The sequence below is a fragment of the Lissotriton vulgaris genome, chromosome 5, assembly GCF_964263255.1.
Source record: "Lissotriton vulgaris chromosome 5, aLisVul1.2, whole genome shotgun sequence".
Lineage (NCBI taxonomy): Eukaryota > Metazoa > Chordata > Amphibia > Caudata > Salamandridae > Lissotriton > Lissotriton vulgaris.
This window is the reverse complement of record NC_141693.1, coordinates 1789761687-1789779346: the sequence shown is the minus strand read 5'-3', so window position 1 is coordinate 1789779346 and position 17660 is coordinate 1789761687. Positions and strand designations below refer to the sequence as shown.

The 17660-nt window shown below is 47.8% G+C and overlaps 1 protein-coding gene across 7 annotated transcripts in view; it reads right to left on the bottom strand.

Annotated features, from left to right (window-relative positions):
* The window catches only part of LOC147717179 (signal transducer and activator of transcription 5B), a 1664723-nt gene that overhangs the window by 79405 nt on the left and 1567658 nt on the right, over positions 1 to 17660 (bottom strand). For all 7 annotated transcript variants that reach the window (XM_086924123.1, XM_086924125.1, XM_086924127.1 and 4 more), the window contains one exon: positions 1949 to 2110. In XM_086924123.1, coding sequence (XP_086780249.1) covers positions 1949 to 2110 — 162 coding nt within the window. The remainder of the gene's footprint in view (positions 1 to 1948; positions 2111 to 17660) is intronic.

Here is a 17660-nt window from a genome sequence, read left to right as displayed (position 1 = left end):
TGCAATATTAGGCTGGCAGAAGAGAACATTCTCTTTCCAAAGGCATCCAGCGTCTTGGATTCCGAAACTGGTGGAGTGGAAGGGAACGCACCAGGGCTGATTCTGGAAGTGGAGGCCTGGACCGCCAAGCTCTCTGGAGTGGAGTGCTAGATAAGGAAACTGGGGTCCCTTGGAGCAGGCGGAGGCAGCAGGAAATTGTCCTGTGCACAGAAGCCCGTGTGCAGAGCTTGGACCAGGCTTGAGGAGGAAGTCAGTGAGGGCTTCATTAAAGGTGAGCAAGGGTTCAGAGCGGCAGATCCCAGCGGAAGCACCTGTCAAGACATTAGTCTAGACTGCCACTGAGGGCAACTGATGGTCCAAGACCTCAGCCACCTATGCACCACCATAGCGAAAAAGGCTCCCTCCTCTGTAGCCACAATAGGACAGGAGACCAGACCAGTGCCAGGTGAGGGGTCTAACCCACTGGCATCCACTAGATCTTCATACCAGGAGGCGTCCTCTGTATCAACCAATGGGTTTCGATATTCATCAAGGTGGCCATATCCCTCTCATTTGTCCATTGTCCAAGGCCTGTCAAAAACAAAAGGCCCTGGGCTCTGACCTGGAAGCATTACTCTACATGGCTCAGGACCGGCTTCCTGCAACGCTGATCCTTATCCTTTTCAGAGTTGAGTACGATGGGAATGGCATCGTCAATGGGCGTCAGTTCAGGAGCAGGAGCTGGAGAGATCACTAGAGGTGTCACTCCAAATCTAGCACATGATCCAAGGAGCATGAGTGGCGCCAAGGGCATACTCATTGGCGGGTATCTAGTTGGGTTCCCTCTTGAACCCATTGGGCCCGAAGGCACTGCAGAGGGATCCGCCACCCAAATATGAGGTGCATGGCCTCATAGAATTCTCTAAATTGGGCCGGGGTCGCTTCAGTTCTGGCAAAATCCGGGAAGCACAGAGCCAACCCTGGTTTGGACTCGGCAGAGGTACGGGCTTAGAGTGTCAATTCTCCCTCGTCTAGGTTGAGGGTTTGGACGGAAGCAGAGAAATCCTCAACTTCTTAAGATTTCTTCTTTTTAAGCGACATACCCGACAGTGACTTTGACTAGAATGACGACCGTCTAGTGCAGCTCCGCAAGCGGTCCTGGGACCTTCCACATGACTGGAATCCTGATTGTCACTGTGTCGTCTGACATTGAGTGGTGAGGAGCTTGAGGGAGCGTTGACGCCGCGCCTTCGGGTGCATGGTGCGGCAATCCACACAGGCGTTCCAGTCATAGTTCTTCTCGAGGCACCATGAACAGACCAAGTGGGGCTCTGGTTACAAACACATGGTTTGAAACCATCCAACTTCTTGGGGGACATCCTGTCACACCAGGAAAAAAGTATTTCTCAAAAAAGTAGGTGACAAAAAGTCGAAATAAGTCACACAAAAAGTGACTGAGGGTTTGCTCTTCATGGATATGTGCTATCAGGTGTGAAAAGGAAAGAACTGGTTCAGCGCGCGGACGTGGCCCCTCTATAGGTACTGTGTATGTCACTTCCATCGCAGAAAATGCGGAGTGAACAACACCACCTACCGACGCTCAGGGTTATTGCTCGAAAATTTCCAGATCCTGACTGACATCTGGGGATTATCCTTAGGTAAGGACTCCGTGGCAAGAAGCTTCCATCAGATGCGGAACATTTGAGTGATCATAAATAGAAAGGCATATACCCCATCAGTACATTCCAGTATTCAACTAGAAAAACCAACCAGAGAAAATTAAAGCCAAAATCGTATCAGCAAGGAAGACAGTGTTTTACAAAAACTTTATAATTCAATTGATACATATCACTTAATCAATGGCTGTCTTCTTAAACATTATTTGATGAAAGCAAACAACCTTTTGTTACAATGTTTAATCGATTTTTCAAATATGTGCTATAAATACAGGCTTATGACATAGACTTACGAGTGCACAGGACCGGCGTGTAGTATTTTGAGTACACTTCATCCTTGGGCCTGTCTGGGTAAACGTAGATAAGGTAATTTAGATCTCCTAGTCTATCGGCTAGAGATCGTACAGAAAAGTCCCGCGTGGTGAATGGCATCAAGTTCCATAAGCTCCTGTCCGCTGAAAAAAATAGCATTTGCTGTTTATTAGATATACATTGTGGGAACAAGAAAAACAAACTGTTTTATTTGAAATGAAGACTGGTCTCCATTTGCTCTAACTTTACATCTTCCTCACCTAAGTCTTCACAGACAGACTGTGTTAAGTTTTAATGGGGTTAACCCATAAAACTACCCAACAAGGGTCATAATAACAGTACGTTTGAGAAAGGGTAGTAGTAGTATCTGTAACCTTAAATTTACACAAAACAATTCACCACAAAACAGTTCCAAATATGTCCACCAGGAACAAAAGTTTATTCTTCATAAGTGAAACATTCATTAGATGCTCTTGTAATTCAAAGCATTAATGTTAATCCATGTATCTACTTAAGTATACTCCAATTGCTGTGTACAGTGCTCACAGTGTAGTAAAGAAAAAAGAAGGGTTATAAGGAAAATGGGGGTGAATGGATGAGTGAAGGACAGGGTAAAGGTGTTGTGACATAGGCACAATTGCACTTAGAACAGCAACATACAGTAGAACCTTTACAGCCTACTAGAGGTCCATTGTTCAAAATGAATTGATTTCTTCAATTCCTATGAGGTTGAGGGTGTGTAGTAGTCTACGTTAGGCTAGAGGGCAGACGAGCCTCCTATTAACACCTAATGGCGGTACTGAGTCACGTGGACCTACACTGAATATACTAATTTTCCATGGAATGTGACTTCTCATATGTCAGTACCAAAGGTCGAACATGATCGCACATATTGTGGCTTTTACGCGCACGTTTGAAAACCAGCCCCGTCTTTCATAAGCATACCCGCTTCCTTTTGCATCTCTTGAGTCAATCACTTTTTTCAAACCAGCCATGGATCGACACAACCCGTGTCTCCATGGCAACGAACTCTAAGCCCAACATACTCCAATCGTGGCGCCAATTGGTAGACGAGCCTTGATTTGAACAATTGAATATGTAAATGCCACTGTAGTCTTGTGACACGCTCTCTTCTAGTAGAGTTGCAATTGATCTTAATCACGGGCGCCCCAAGGTGTTGTATATGCCGCAGGGTCAGTCTTCTATGGACTATACTCTTAACTTATTATCACATTAAAGGCAATTTTGCATGCCGCTTTACTTATTCTTTTATTTATTCGTTTTCCAGTCACACCTAGAGCTGGTGTCACCGCCCTTTAATAAAACCGATGCGTCCACGGCATGCGTCGTTGCCGAACATCTCTGTGTCTTGAATGCAGCAGATTTTTGAATAAAGTAGTCGATTTTGTAACGCACACCTTACCTTGTGTCCCAACAATTGACACATCAGTTTCCCTGATTTACATCCTTTGTCGTTCATTCAAAGACTCTATCCCGTTGACTTTTCAGCAACACATCGGGAGAGTAATAACCCCAGATTATTATCATTTCTCACTGTGAATCCACATTCAGACTCTGTCCGGTTGACTTTCTTAGCAACACGCAGCGGGAGAATAATTACCCCACATGTTGATCGGCCATCACAGTTAATCTCCTTTTTTCACATGCTTAATTAGTTAAGGACGCTTTGTGTCACCACCTTTTTGTAACACGGAGTATGTACATTTCATTACAGATACCAGCGAGCGGCCTGCTGCCAACTAGGATCGTTCATTGATAGTTCCTTCCCTAAGTAGGTACCTTTTTGGTCACCAACCTGAATTATACTTCATGCATTGAATCCATTTTATTATTTCCAGGTGCTCCATACACCATCATGTCCTGACGAAGACCCCATAATGAGGAACTAACAACCCTTCATCTAACAGGGGTCAAAACGTAGACTACTACACACCCTCAGGGGGAACAATCCTACATTTATCCTGTCTAAAAGGCTACGGCTGAAGTGCTAAACGCTGTTGCCGGTGGGGGAGAAGGTTGTGCACGAGCTGGGAGCAAAACGGAGAGCAGCGCAACTGTATTGCCGCGATTCTGTGAGAAGCGAGGCAAGACCGGGAGGAGCCGTGTGAGCTGAGACTGGAGGCTGTCGCATTACCTCTAAAATCGAGCCCGAGGAGGTGAGAGCAACCGGAGGCCGTAACTGTGTCGGACTACTGCAAACGCGAAAATACGCCAGGCGGCCTGGAAAGGAGATCTTACGGAGCACGCACGACTTTGGTGTGAGTGGGAACTCGATGAAGTAAAGGCGAGGGTGTACAGAAAACCATTTTATAAAAGCCCAGATTTTGTCAAAATGGCGGCGCCCTGTGGATCCTTATTACGAGGTAGAAGTTAAGGAGTGAGGTGACGATGATGGCATGAGGCACGTATGTGAGCTGCATTTGACCCTGCTGTGCAAGACTGTGGCTTGATTGGAGCTGGCGCTGTGATTGAGGAGGAAGACGCGCTGCAGAGGAAGTGTTTGGCTGACCTGCATAGAAGTACGTGGCAATGATGAATGATCACATGCCTGGCGGAACCCTAACTCGATTGATGGCAGTAAAGTGGCGAGGAAGCTGGCTTTGTCCTCAGTGGGAAGGAGATGCGAGGTACATTCTGTTTGCACGGTATGGGCTATGTGCGAGCTACGCCTACATGAAACTGGTGCCCACCTGAATTGCTGATTTGCGCCGGGGGCCTAAGAAGCGCATAACTTGGCGGGCAGTGTGGAGCACTTGGCACTGAATGGTGGAAGGTGAAGGGATGGTCATTTCTCGACTAGTGCCCTGGCGATTAAATACATCGCAACAGTTGAGGAGGGAGGCTGTAGGAGACGGGTGCGAGATTGGAGGCTGTTGCGCCCACGCCGTGCTGGAACACAAGGCGCGGGCTGTAGAAGCCCCAGGGAACTCAAATGTGAAACACTGAACTGCTGCACCATAACGAGCTGCAGGGAGAACAAGTAGAAGTACTTGCTTCGTTCCTCGAAATATTTGTTGCAGAGGACTGCATTACGCAGGCGAGTACCCGCGGAGGGATAGGGAGCCCGCACGTTCTTTAATTTCCACACGTATGACCCTACTCCTGGAAGCTTAGATTGAAATACGAAGCCTTATCTGGGTAATAAGATCCAAAGCAGCCGAAGATCAGGTTTGACTTTAGACGCTTGACCAGGCAGAACGAAACGGGTGCGGGAGCAGAGGGCAGCTCAGATATGGATGTGCAATCTGGGGCAGGAGATGAAGATGTGAAGGCCCTACGGCTGGAGATGCGTTCGAGTCTCAAGAGCATTGACTCCAAGTTAGACATGCTGTCTCAACAATTGGACACAGTGAAAACCCAAGTGTCAGTACACGAGACGAGGCTGGATGGCATGGAAAACTGACAGGTGGAATTCCATAAATTTCAGACGGAAACCAAGGAGCAACTATTACATATGGATAAACTGCTGGGAGTCATACGAGCGAAGAACAATGATTTAGAAGCTCGCTCTCGCAGAAGCAACCTACGCGGCACGGGCATATCAGACAGCGATGTCTAAAATGGAAATTTACATAACAGATCTACTACATAAGCTGTTCGATCTGCACCTTTCAACTGTGTTTATTGTGGAGAGGGCGCACAGAACATTAGGCCTGAAACCACCAGTGGGAGGTACACCGCGACCTATATTGCTAAAGTTGCTGAACTACCAAGATAGGGACATCATACTGCGGTTGGCACGAGAGAAAGGCCAGATCATACACCAAGGGAACTCATCTCATTTTACCTAGATTTTACCCCAATGGTACAGGCAGCTAGAAGGGAGTTACTACCAGCTAAGCGACTCCTGCTACAAGCGCAGTTCCCATATTCCTTGCTGTACCCGTAATGTAATGGACATGACTTTTGGACACGCTCAATTAAAGCTCTTTTGGGACAGATGCCCTCCACATCCCGCCCAAAGGATATATGGGAACCTTTCTTGGAATGGTCAAGGTCGACTGCAGACCAGGAAATACAGGATGTGGGTCGCAATGAGGGGCAGACAGGAATGTAATATTGTTCCATTTGCTAGTGTGAGACGAGGCTATGTTTTACTTAATGTGCCTGAAAGATGACTTCCCTTCTTTGTTATATATATGTAATAGGCGGTGAATGTAGTGATATGCTATAGACTGGATAAGTTGACCTGGGTTGTTGTACCTCTGACGCTGCATATTATTTTGGTCATTGAAATGTGCCCTAACGTCTGGTATGCTGAGATTATACTGTATGACATCGAAACATGTGCTAGGATACGAAATGCTTTATTATTCTTTGTAATACAAGCTATGTATGTGCTATGACTGGCTACGAGTTGGCACAACGTGCCTTTGTTCTGTTTTATGTTTAAAAAGCAATAAACACAAATACAAAAAAAAGATTCATATCTCCTGAAACTGCACAACCTCAATTACATGTGCGCGGTTACGTCCAATATGTGAGTTAACTCCTGCCACCGCACATACTGAATTTTTGAGTTTTGCAGCAAACATCGCAACTCCACAATTTTGCCCAGGTAATTTTCACCAGGTAAACCTGACAATATTTGTTAGGGGATGAATGGTCGTAAAATAATGGCCCAAGTCAATTTGGCACAGCGAGCACCAAAACCTCAAAAACTTGTAATAGGAGAAAATTATCAGACACAATAAATTTCCAACACCTTGGATTTTATCAAGTGCAATAATTAACCAATCTGAAACTGGGGGTCTGACAACGGGGCAACAGACTCAACTCGGTCCCAAGCTGCTCATAACAGCCGGCACTGGTTCACAAGCACTAAGTGTTACTTTGTTATAGTTACTTAACCTATTGTTATGTAATGTTGAGGTTGCCTTTCATTTACTTTGTGCTTTGAGACATCTCTATAAACTCACTAATGTTGTTGGTATTCATTTTGTGCTCTTATTAATTAGTGCGGAATTAGTTTAGTGCTAATACCTGTTGAGACATTGTTACAAATATTACAGCTTATAAAAGGATTCATTTTTAGTGCATGTCCAATGCTTTTGTCGTCTTTTCCACTTCTATAGAGGACGGAAAGTTGTATGTACCCGTCTTGGAATTCTAGTCTTGGGTTCTGCTTTCACTCAGGAAAGGATGTTACGTGGCTGGGCTTAGTACTCTTTTTTTAGGTCTCGGACTAGCGTTGCACTGCGCAGCAGTGCACGCGCAGCCTGACATTTAATGTTTCTTAGTAGGGGGCTTGAACCCGCCCCTCTTCTCCATTGGCTGGCTTCCTAAACGGAGGCCAGCCATTGGAGGAGAGGGGCATCACTCGGTTCAAGCCCTCTTTTTTGGCTTCGGGGGCGTGTTTTTTTGCAGTTTTAAAGTCGTGACGTCATCCGTCACCCAACTGCAAAAAAACACACCCCGAATGCGAAAATGACGGGGCTTTCTCCGAGGCATTCCTGCTAATGCCTCGGAGAAAGATGGTGGTGTTTCTGGAGCTGCTCAGCTCCGCTCGCGACCCCCCCTTCCCTCTGCCCGCAGCACTCCTCTGTCCCGCTCTCGTTTATTTCTGACCTTGCGAGGTATAACTCCGCCACTTTGAAAACAGTAGCAACGTGTATTTATAAAACTCCCCAGTGCTCAGATCCACGCACTCAATGTACCAAAATCGGGGGAGATACGAGGCATATCGGGGGCCCCTCGCTGCCCCCCCACACATCAATTGATGATAAGTACAATCTTAGCTGCAGCCACCGGATTCATAAAACACGCCGAAAATCCAAAAATAGCTTTTGAGTCAGAGACGCTGCTCCTGGGAGCCGCAAAGCCATTTCATTATTCCGTCAGATCGGGGCACGGGCCCCTGTGTGGGAACCAGGCCCCCGCCTCGGAGCCATACCTCGCCAGCGCCCAGATCAGCGGAACGTAATGTTCCTCGCCGCATCCATCCTGGGTCGGGCTCCCGGGTGTCACACTCGGTCCCCCGCCCCCTCATCCTTCCACCGCAGACAAAAGAAGAAATTGTTCCATTGCCAGGAATAAAAGCCTCAGTCGGGCGGTATTTTGGATGAAATAAAATCGAGCAAGTTCGAGCGCACTTTTAAAATTCGCACCGGCCACTTCAAACCCCTCCGGCCAAAAAAGAGATCTTTTGTTATCCCTCCGCGAGGAAACTTGGCAGGGGTGGTCGTGCCCCCTGGGTTGAGGCATGGGTGGGACACTGGCGCTTATACTGCCCATTCATTAAAAGTAGCTGGTCGTTTTATCGCTCCTGGGAGGCTGAAAGGCCGAGACAGTGCTAATGGATGTCGAAGTTCGAACCAGAGACCTAGCGATCTTCACTGTGTGTTTTACAGCGTTTATCCCACCCTGGAACCTGCGAGGCAGTTTCACCACTCCGAGATGCAGGCAAGGAAATGACCGTGTCGCATTTAACCACAGATCTGGTACCCCCTGGCCAGAGGTACCGTCAGCCTTTGAGGAAAGATGGGGTAAAGGTGCTCAGTGGGTTGTGCGCTGATGCTGCAGTCGTTGGTGTGTGTGTAATCTGCCGGTTAAAGAATTGACTGACTGACTGACTGAATCGCACCCGGCCGGGGACTACTTAACTATTTATGCTTCCGAGGTGGATACAATTACTCACAGAGGATCGAGGTCCTTGGCCAGATCTGAATTCTTCAAACTTCTGCAAGTGAAAGAGGAAACAAGAGGTGGCCTGTCGGATTAAAAATGGCAGAACATTTCTTGCCTGAGTCAAAAATGTGTCACACAAACCTTCTCACCTAAGACTCTTCGGACAGTCTTAACGTTGACGCCAGACCCACTCAAAACATATCCGCTCTATCCACTATACAACCCCAGGCCCCCTGTGTCTCCAGGCTCCTCCAGACTCTTTCATACGTCACAGCTCTCTCAGACCACCTTGCCCCACAGAGAGAGTCCCAGGCCCTTCAACTACATATCCACCTTCGACCCCTCAGAAGTACTTAAACCCATGCCCTCGTGCACTCTTAACCTGCACCCCGCCCCCCATGTACACCTCCTCAGGCACCCCAAGCTCTCCACCCCCACCATTAGTTCCCTCCACACTGCCGGTCACCCCGGGGCTGGGAACAGGTCATGGACCTGTCGACGGAAGTGGACTGCTTCAACTCCTCGCCAGTAGCCAACCTCAGCTCGGCCCGTGAGTATGGGGTCTGTGACACTATTTATTTTTAATTTTTTTATTTATTTAATGCAATTTTATATAGCGGGGCTGTGTGTGTGTGTGTGTGTGTGTGTGTGTGGGGCTGTGTGTGTGTGGGCTGTGTGTGTGTGTGTGTGTGGGGCTGTGTGTGTGTGTGGGGGGGCTGTATCTGTGGGGGGGGGGCTGTGTGTATGTGTGGGGGGGCTGTGTGTGTGGGGCTGTGTGTGTGAGGGGCTATGTGCTTGTGTGAGGGGCTCTGTGTTTGTGTGAGGGGCTCTGTGCTTGTGTGTGTGGCTCTGTGTGTGTGTGTGTGTGGCTCTGTGTGTGTGTGTGTGTGTGTGTGTGGCTCTGTGTGTGTGGCTCTCTGTGTGTGTGTGTGTGTCTCTCTACGTGTGTGTAGCTCTCTGTGTGTGTGTGTGTGGCTCTGTGTGTGTGTGTGTGTGTGTGTGTGTGTGGCTCTGTGTGTGTGTGTGTGACTCTGTGTGTGTGTGTGTGTGTGGCTTTCTGTGTGTGTGCCTCTGTGTCCGCTAATACTCTCTACTACTCTCTAATGCTCACCTATTGCCATTGTAAATGACAATACCATGTGTTTATGTTTAAAACAAAAATGAAAAAATGCCATTTGCAATGCCAATAGCTCTAACTTTAACAAAGCCGAGACCATTGCATTGTAAATGCTTGTTCTATATTACTAATGTTCTGTAATTAGTCAATGGTATTACTATTTCAGCAATTGTTGCACTGCTCTCCAGAAGCACTTTTTTGCCAAAGTTCGAGCTGTATCCTGAAAAAAGTAAACAAACCGATATAGTACACAACCCAAGTTAACTCTCAAACTCTCCCAGATCATAGCACCAGGTATTGGCTGAGCCTGGAGATGGCATAGCTTCACAACTGTATGGTCAAGGAAGGGATTGTTATGCGCAGCACTGTATACCCGGGAACCTTATGCTGATAAAGGCGAAGCTCAGGAGCTATGTTCTCATTTACAAGGTTGATACCATGCTACAAAGATCACAGTTTGGTAGAGTTGCCCAGGTCACTATTGAGTATGGGATTGATTATTTCTGCGTTACTGTAGCCATCACCCCCACCCAACAAGGTGAGTTTGCACTGCCAATAAGAAAAATTAAATACTGACAGAGCAGCTAAACCTGCAGATATTTGAGAACAGTGTCTGGGCCTACAGACCAACTTAAAAAATAGAGCTTAGTGTCAACTGCAGATCTGCTCAAGAAGACCTAGGGAAAATTCAGCAGCACATGATTGGTGATTTTGTCTCTGGTAGAAAATATTCTGGGTCCTTCTGAACAAGGGTATTCCATGTACCTTTGCTGGGATCTGGTAGGCCCTTGTTAAGAAAAAAGGTACTCGGTTTTACTCCAAGCTCTGCATCGTAGGAATCTTCATTGAAGTCATAAATGGAATCTTCATTGAAGTCATAAATGTTAGAATAACTGCCTCCTCCATCTGCGGATCCTGAAACTTTCAATTTTAAGAATTTCAATTTGCAAGAATACTTGTGTCACATTTGTGTCATCATTACCATGGACATCTTGTATTTTTATGATGCACGTGTAATTCTTGCATCTACCCTTATTTTAAAGCAGTCAGTTTACTGAGTTCTGAATGCACTCCCAGTAGACTGCTGCATATACAATATATTTTCCATGTTTTTCAATGCGATTGTTGTATGTGTGCTTATGCCTGTCACGTATGTCTAGTGTAGGCACCGTTAGCACATGACAGTCTAGTGTCTGTTGGATCTATAAGGGCCAGAAGCGTTGCTGTTCATTTTGCTAAGTATTCAGTAATTTTTTATCCTTTCTTTTTTCATTTTCCCTTTTTCTCCTGCTGACCATTCGAATGTGTCTTGCTTTCAGCTACTGAAATTTGGTGCATTCAAGCATAACTAATGTATTACTATATGCTTTTTAGCCAATACCCTTACCAGTGCAGCAATTATTCTATGCATTATCATCTTTATTTATTTTATTGGAATTTCAAAGAAGAGAAAACAAACCAAGGAAATTAACATCATCATTGGCAATAAACTATGGCAGTAGACATAAGAAAATCAAAGCACAAGCACATTGGTAAGTTGCACATCAATCATAAATCAGATCAGCACAGGGAAATGGGACTGGACAAAGCCCCTACAAACCTCCAAGGCCCACAACTCCAGGCAGCTGCATGATAAGAGGGTCTCTCTAGAGTGCAGACAGGTAAAATCTCTCCCATGGACCAGTGTCAGTGTCCCCGCCCTCCAGAGGTATGTCACTTAGGGTCGTATAGAGGCACAGTACAGGGCATCTCCTGAGGCGACTCTGCGCTCCCATCCGAGTCAGCCCCTTCCCCATGTCAAGCGCACTCTCCCTCACCGTGGCATCCAGAGTCAGCAGTCCATGCAACACCAAGGACCAGAAATTATTGGGCCTGTTGCGTGGTGGCATCAAGTCACTATAAAGCTCAGTTTGCGTGCAGCAGTATGTCAATTCCCTCGACCAGGACTTAAGTGTTGGGGGAGGGCCTCTTATCCAGGCGCACTCAATGCACCATTTAGCTATAAGGAAAGCCATGTCAATTAATCGCCTGTGTACTGGGCGCAAAGGCTTCGAGTAGCCCAATAGAGCTAAGAGCGGGTCCGGGATCAGTGCCAAATGCGTAATTCTGTTGACATCCCCATACACCGCGTGCCAAAAGGAGAGGACGACCGGACAGGACCAGGCCACATGGAGGAAATCAGCGATCTGAGCACCGCACTTTTCACAACTCGGGTTATCCCGCAACTTGTATCTGTATAACCTTTCAGGAGTGTAATGTGATCTGTTCAGGTACTTAAAGTGTAGAAGTCTGTGACGTCCATTCAGAGACACCTTTCTAGTGCTAGTACAGCAATACTGCCACATCTCCTCCCGCAGCTCAATTTGTAAATCGAGTTGCTATGCCAGTCTCGGTTTCGCATACTCCGTCGTTCTCTCAGAGATGGCGATGCAATACAGATTAGTTATCAATTTAACGGGGGACTTGGTGTTAACTATATAGTTATACGTCATCACCAAAAAGCTCTCTCAATGCGTGTCGTACACTATGAAACTGAAAACGTGGCAGTAACCGGAATGGAGCATCCCCAGATGCAATCCCATCCCATGTTCGCGCTGTTCCCCCCTCAAACAGGTCCCCCATAGTGTGTACATTTAACATGCGCATTGCCGATATCACTCCCCTCTCCCTACACGGGGTCAGTCAGGCACACCATTCCATTGCCACCTTCGGGGCATACAGCAGAGTGAACGCCTGGATATCCATCATGTGGTGCCAAGCATGCGTGACCGAGTTCAATGAGTCCAGAATCCCCGTACGTCGGACCCGGGGCTTTGATAACAGCGCAGGTAACTGGGCCGGGTCCGCGACAATCGTTTTGATGGATATCTAGTGGGCCATGTATCCAATGATAGGCGTAGGCACATTGTGCAGCCCGGTAATATAGTTCCAAATCCGGGGCGTTTAGCCCGCCCGCAGCATACGGACGGATTAAAATATTCCACGCCACCCTTGGCTGCTTCCCCGCCCATGCAAGTCGGACCATTAGCGCCGGTAACTGCCGGAAAAAGTGGGTCGATAAAACCATAGGAATGTTACTAAACAAGAACAAGAAACGTGGTAGGACAATCATTTTCAGAGTGAGAGCGGAAGAGTGAGCCATTTCTGAACATTGCCCTCTAACTTTGAGATAGCTCTGCCATAATTCTCCCGTAGAACGACCTCCAAATCAGTATGAAAGCGAATCCCCAAATAACGCACAGCGTCTGTAGTCCACTGTAGTGGGTACTCCGGGTCAAATTTCTCCGTAGCAGGTGTCAGTGGGAACATAATGGATTTGTTCCAATTAACATGAATGCCCGATAGGGAGCTAAACAAGACCACTTCACGGAGGACCGGAGATAGGTGTGTCACAGGATCACGGACATACAAAAGAGTATAATCCGCGTAAGTGGAGACTATCAGATTATATGTAGGGAAGTGAATGCCCCTATAGCTGTGGTACTCCCGTAAAGCACAGGCGAGAGGCTCGGCCGCTAGTGCATATAGGATCGGTGAGAGGGGACAGCCTTGCCTTGTCCCCCTACCAACCCTGATGGGGTCGGTAATTAACGAGCCAATACGTATACAGGTCGTGGGGGAAGACTATAATACCGTCAGGAGTTGTAAAAACAACTGTCCAACTCCCATCCGAAACATGACATGCCAAAGGAAAGGCCACTCAACTGAGTCAAAGGTCTTTTCCATGTCCAAGAAAACAGCCACTACTGACACTTCCGGACGCGTATGTTGAAAGGCCGCAAAAACCGTTCGAAAATTGTACGCAAGATTACGAGTGGGAAAGAAACCGGCCTGCTCCGGCGCCACCAGGGTGGTGACCAATGGTTGAAGATGGTTGGAGAGGAGTTTCGCGTCCACGTTCATAAGGGACAAGGGGCGGTACGATACGCATTCTCCCGGGTCCTTGCTAGGTTTAGAGATCACAACAATGATCACCTCTCTCATAGAGGATGGCATAGTTCCCTTATGGGCCATGTCATCGAACAAGGTGAGCAGATGTGGTATCAGGAGGTCCGAAAATGCCTTGTAGAAGGCCACCGTGAGGCCATCACTGCCAGGCGCGCTCCCTCCCTTCATAGTGGAGAGCGCAAGAACTATTTCATCTCGTTCAAACGGCCGGACCAGGAATTCACTGTGTAAGTTAGAGAGCCACAGGAGCTCAATATGCGAAAGATAATCGACAATACTTTTCTCCGGGGCTGGGCCGCGAGACGCATATAGCACTGTGTAATATTCATGTAAGCGCTCCGCAACTTAACACAGGAATGCTCGTCCTATCCCTGCTCCGTTGAGCGAGTATCGCAAGAATTGAGCCCAGGCGCTCTTCCTCACAGTATGACCGAGCCGTGGCGTATTTGCCCAGGTGCTTTATCTCAGCATCTGCCTCCTCATTATACTCCTGCAATACCCCATCTATTGCTTGAGTCAGGGCCTCACTGTCAGCCTAGAGTCGCTGGTGCTCCAAATCCTTGAGTTTGGATTCTAAGGTTTTAAGTCTGCCCCTGATTGAATTCAGCACTCCAGCGTGTTTAGAAATAGTAACACCCCTGACATATAAATTAAATGCCTCCCAGACAGACTGAAAGGAGTCGACAGAGCCCACATTAGCCTCGAAAAAGGTTTCAATAGCAGTCGCAAGCTCTTCTTTAAAGAGGGCATCCATCAAGGAGTACGGGGGGAAGCGTCTCGCGAATGGAGGAATAAGCCACTCCGGCGTGCTTAGTGCCAATAAGATTGGTGAGTGGTCAGAATAAGTGAGTGGAAGAACAGTGCAGGACTGGATGTCAGAAGTCAATTGAGATGAAACAAACCAATAATCTATTCTGGTATGTATATAATGTGGAGTATAGTAGTGCGTGTACCCTCCTAATGTCGGGTGCCTGTGTCTCCAGACGTCGAGCAAGTCCAGTTTAGTGAGTTGCACAGTCAGTGTCCTAGCAGAGGCCGATGGTGCACGTGTAGGGCCGTCAGACCTATCAAGACCTAGATGTCTTGTCATGTTAAAGTCACCTCCCTAACAGACCAACCTCTTGGCATGCGGAACAATCTTAGCTTCTAGGTCTGTATAAAAATCCGGGTGGTCGTAATGAACAAGTTACTTACCTTCGGTAACGCTTTTTCTGGTAGATACATTATCTGCCTGTGGATTCCTCACCTTGTGAATATCCCCATGCGTCAGCAGCATTCGGAAATTCTTTTTGTATCTTCACGCCGACGTGGTCCGACGTCACAGAGGCACGGCCTCGCGCGCGACTCCGCTGACGTCTCCGACATCATATTAGGCCCACGCCGGCGTGATGACATCAGTTCCTCCCTTTTTTCCGTGCCTTCGAGGCACATGGACGGACCAATGACAGTAGAGATATAGATAGTATACACAATACACAAATATCAAGGTAACACACCAAGTGTGAAACAAATGCAAATAGACATTTGAAATAAACAATTCCTTGACAACAAAGTGAATACATTATAGTTACTCAGGTATAAAAGAGTGGACAACAGGGAGGTGGGTGGGTCAGTGAAGAATTCACAGGCAGATACTGTATCTACCAGAAAAAGCGTTACCGAAGGTAAGTAACTTGTTCTTCTGATAGATACATCTTCCAGTGGATTCCTCACCTTGTGAATAGAGTCCCAAAGCAGTCCCCACTCCCGGAGGAGGGTGTCCACTCTCCTATACCAGAAAATCCTGGAAGACAGCACACGCAAAGTGGCCCTCCCTCCTCACTTCGGCATCTAAGCAGTAATGCTTCGCAAAAGTATGGAGGGAGGCCCAATTTGCGGCTCTACAAATGTCCTCAACTGGAACACCCCTAGACAAAGCAGTTGATGACTTTGCTCTAGTAGAGTGAGTTCTTATACCCTCTGGAGGGTCCTTACCCACAAGGGCGTAGCAAATCTTAATGCAGAGGATGATCCACCTCGAGAGCGTGCGCTTGTGCACCGCCTTCCCCTTCTTGCAGCCAGCAAAACCCACAAAAAGCTGGTCATCCAACCTGAACTCCCGTGTCCTGTCCAGGTAAAAGCTCACCGCCCTCTTAGGGCCCAAACGGTGAAGTCTCTCCTCCTCCTTGGAAGGGTGAGGGGGAGGATAAAAGGTAGGGAGGGTAACGGACCTCCCCAGATGAAAAGGAGTAACCACTTTAGGCAGAAAAGCAGCCCTGGTCCTTAGAACCATTCTTTCAGCATGGACGGATAAAAACAGGGGCTTAGAACTTAGAGCTTGAAGCTCACTTACACTCCTTGCCGAGGTAAATGCCACCAGAAAAACAGTCTTGAAAGATAATAGTCTCAAGGGACATGTGTGTAAAGGCTCAAAAGGTGAACCCATTAAAAACGTAAGAACAAGGTTCAAGTCCCATTGAGGTTCAATAAATGGTGTAGGAGGAAATTTATTTGTTAGGCCCTTAATGAAATGCAAAACAATTGAAGACTTAAACAAAGAGGGCTGGTCTGGCAAACAAAGGAAAGCCGACAAATAACCCTTGACAGTTGCCACTGCAAAACCCTGCTGGGCTAAAGAAAGTGCGAATTGGAGTATATTGGACAAACGAGCCCTTAAAGGGTCAACGGACTTCTCCCCGCACCAAGCAACACACTTAGACCATCTATAAGAATAAATGGACTTGGTAGAGTCACGCCTGGCCGACAAGATGACATCTACCACATCGTGCGGAAGAGAAAAGGAAATCTGATTGCCCCGTTCAATCTCCAGGCATGAATGTGTAAGGTCTGGAGGTGGGGGGTGTAGAACCTGCCCCTCCATCTGGGAGAGGAGATTTGCCCTGTGAGGGAGACGGAGCGGAGGGCACGAGGAGCGGTGGAGAAGATCTGTATACCACACCCTTCTTGGCCAATCCGGGGCGATCAATATAACTTGGGCCCGGTCTTGGCGAACGTTCCTCAGAACACGAGAAATCAAGGGTATGGGAGGAAACGCGTAAAGGAGTTGCGAGTCCCAACTCAACTGAAACGCGTCCCCCAAGGCTCCCTGCATCGGATACTGGAGGCTGCAGAATGACGGGCAGTGAGCATTCTCGCGAGTGGCGAACAGGTCCACCCGAGGAGTTCCCTACGTCCGGAAGACGTGACAAACTACCTCCGGGTGAAGCCTCCACTCGTGGTCGGCGGAGAACTGCCGACTGAGACCGTCTGCTCGCACGTTCAGAACTCCGGCCAGATGATTTGCCATCAGACAAATCTGATGGTCCTTAACTCAGGACTAGAGACGCAGAGCCTCTCTGCAGAGACACTGCGACCCTACTCCTCCCTGCTTGTTGACATACCACATTGCGGTCGTGTTGTCCGTCAGGACTTGGACTGACTGACCGCGAGGGGAAGGGATGAAGGCCTTGGGCGCCAGACGTATCTAGAAGGTTGATGTGAAGCAACCTTTCCTCTGGAGACCAAAGACCCTTGACCTCCAGATCCCCCAGATGAGCACCCCACCCTAGAGTGGATGCATCCGTTATCACTGTGGCCACTGTTGGAGGTAGATGAAAAGGCTTTCCTTGTGACAGGTTGCCTTCCACGCCCCACCAAGTCAGATCCGCTGCAGTTTCTCTGGAGATCCTCACTGACTCCCTGAGATCCCCGTTGTGTTGGTACCACTGCCTGCGGAGGCACCACTGGAGTGCGCTCATGTGCCAGCATGCATGATTGACCAACAGAATGCAAGAAGCCATCAGACCGAGCAAGCGAAGGACCTTCAGGACTGGAATGACCGCTCCATTGAAAAACAAAGGAATCATTTCCTGTATGTCGCAAATGCTTTGAGGAGGAGGAATGTTGTATCCTGTACCGCACCTATGAACAGGTTGCGCTGGGAGGGCACCAGGTGAGATTTGGGTACATTTATCAAAAAACCCAACCTGTGCAACAACTGA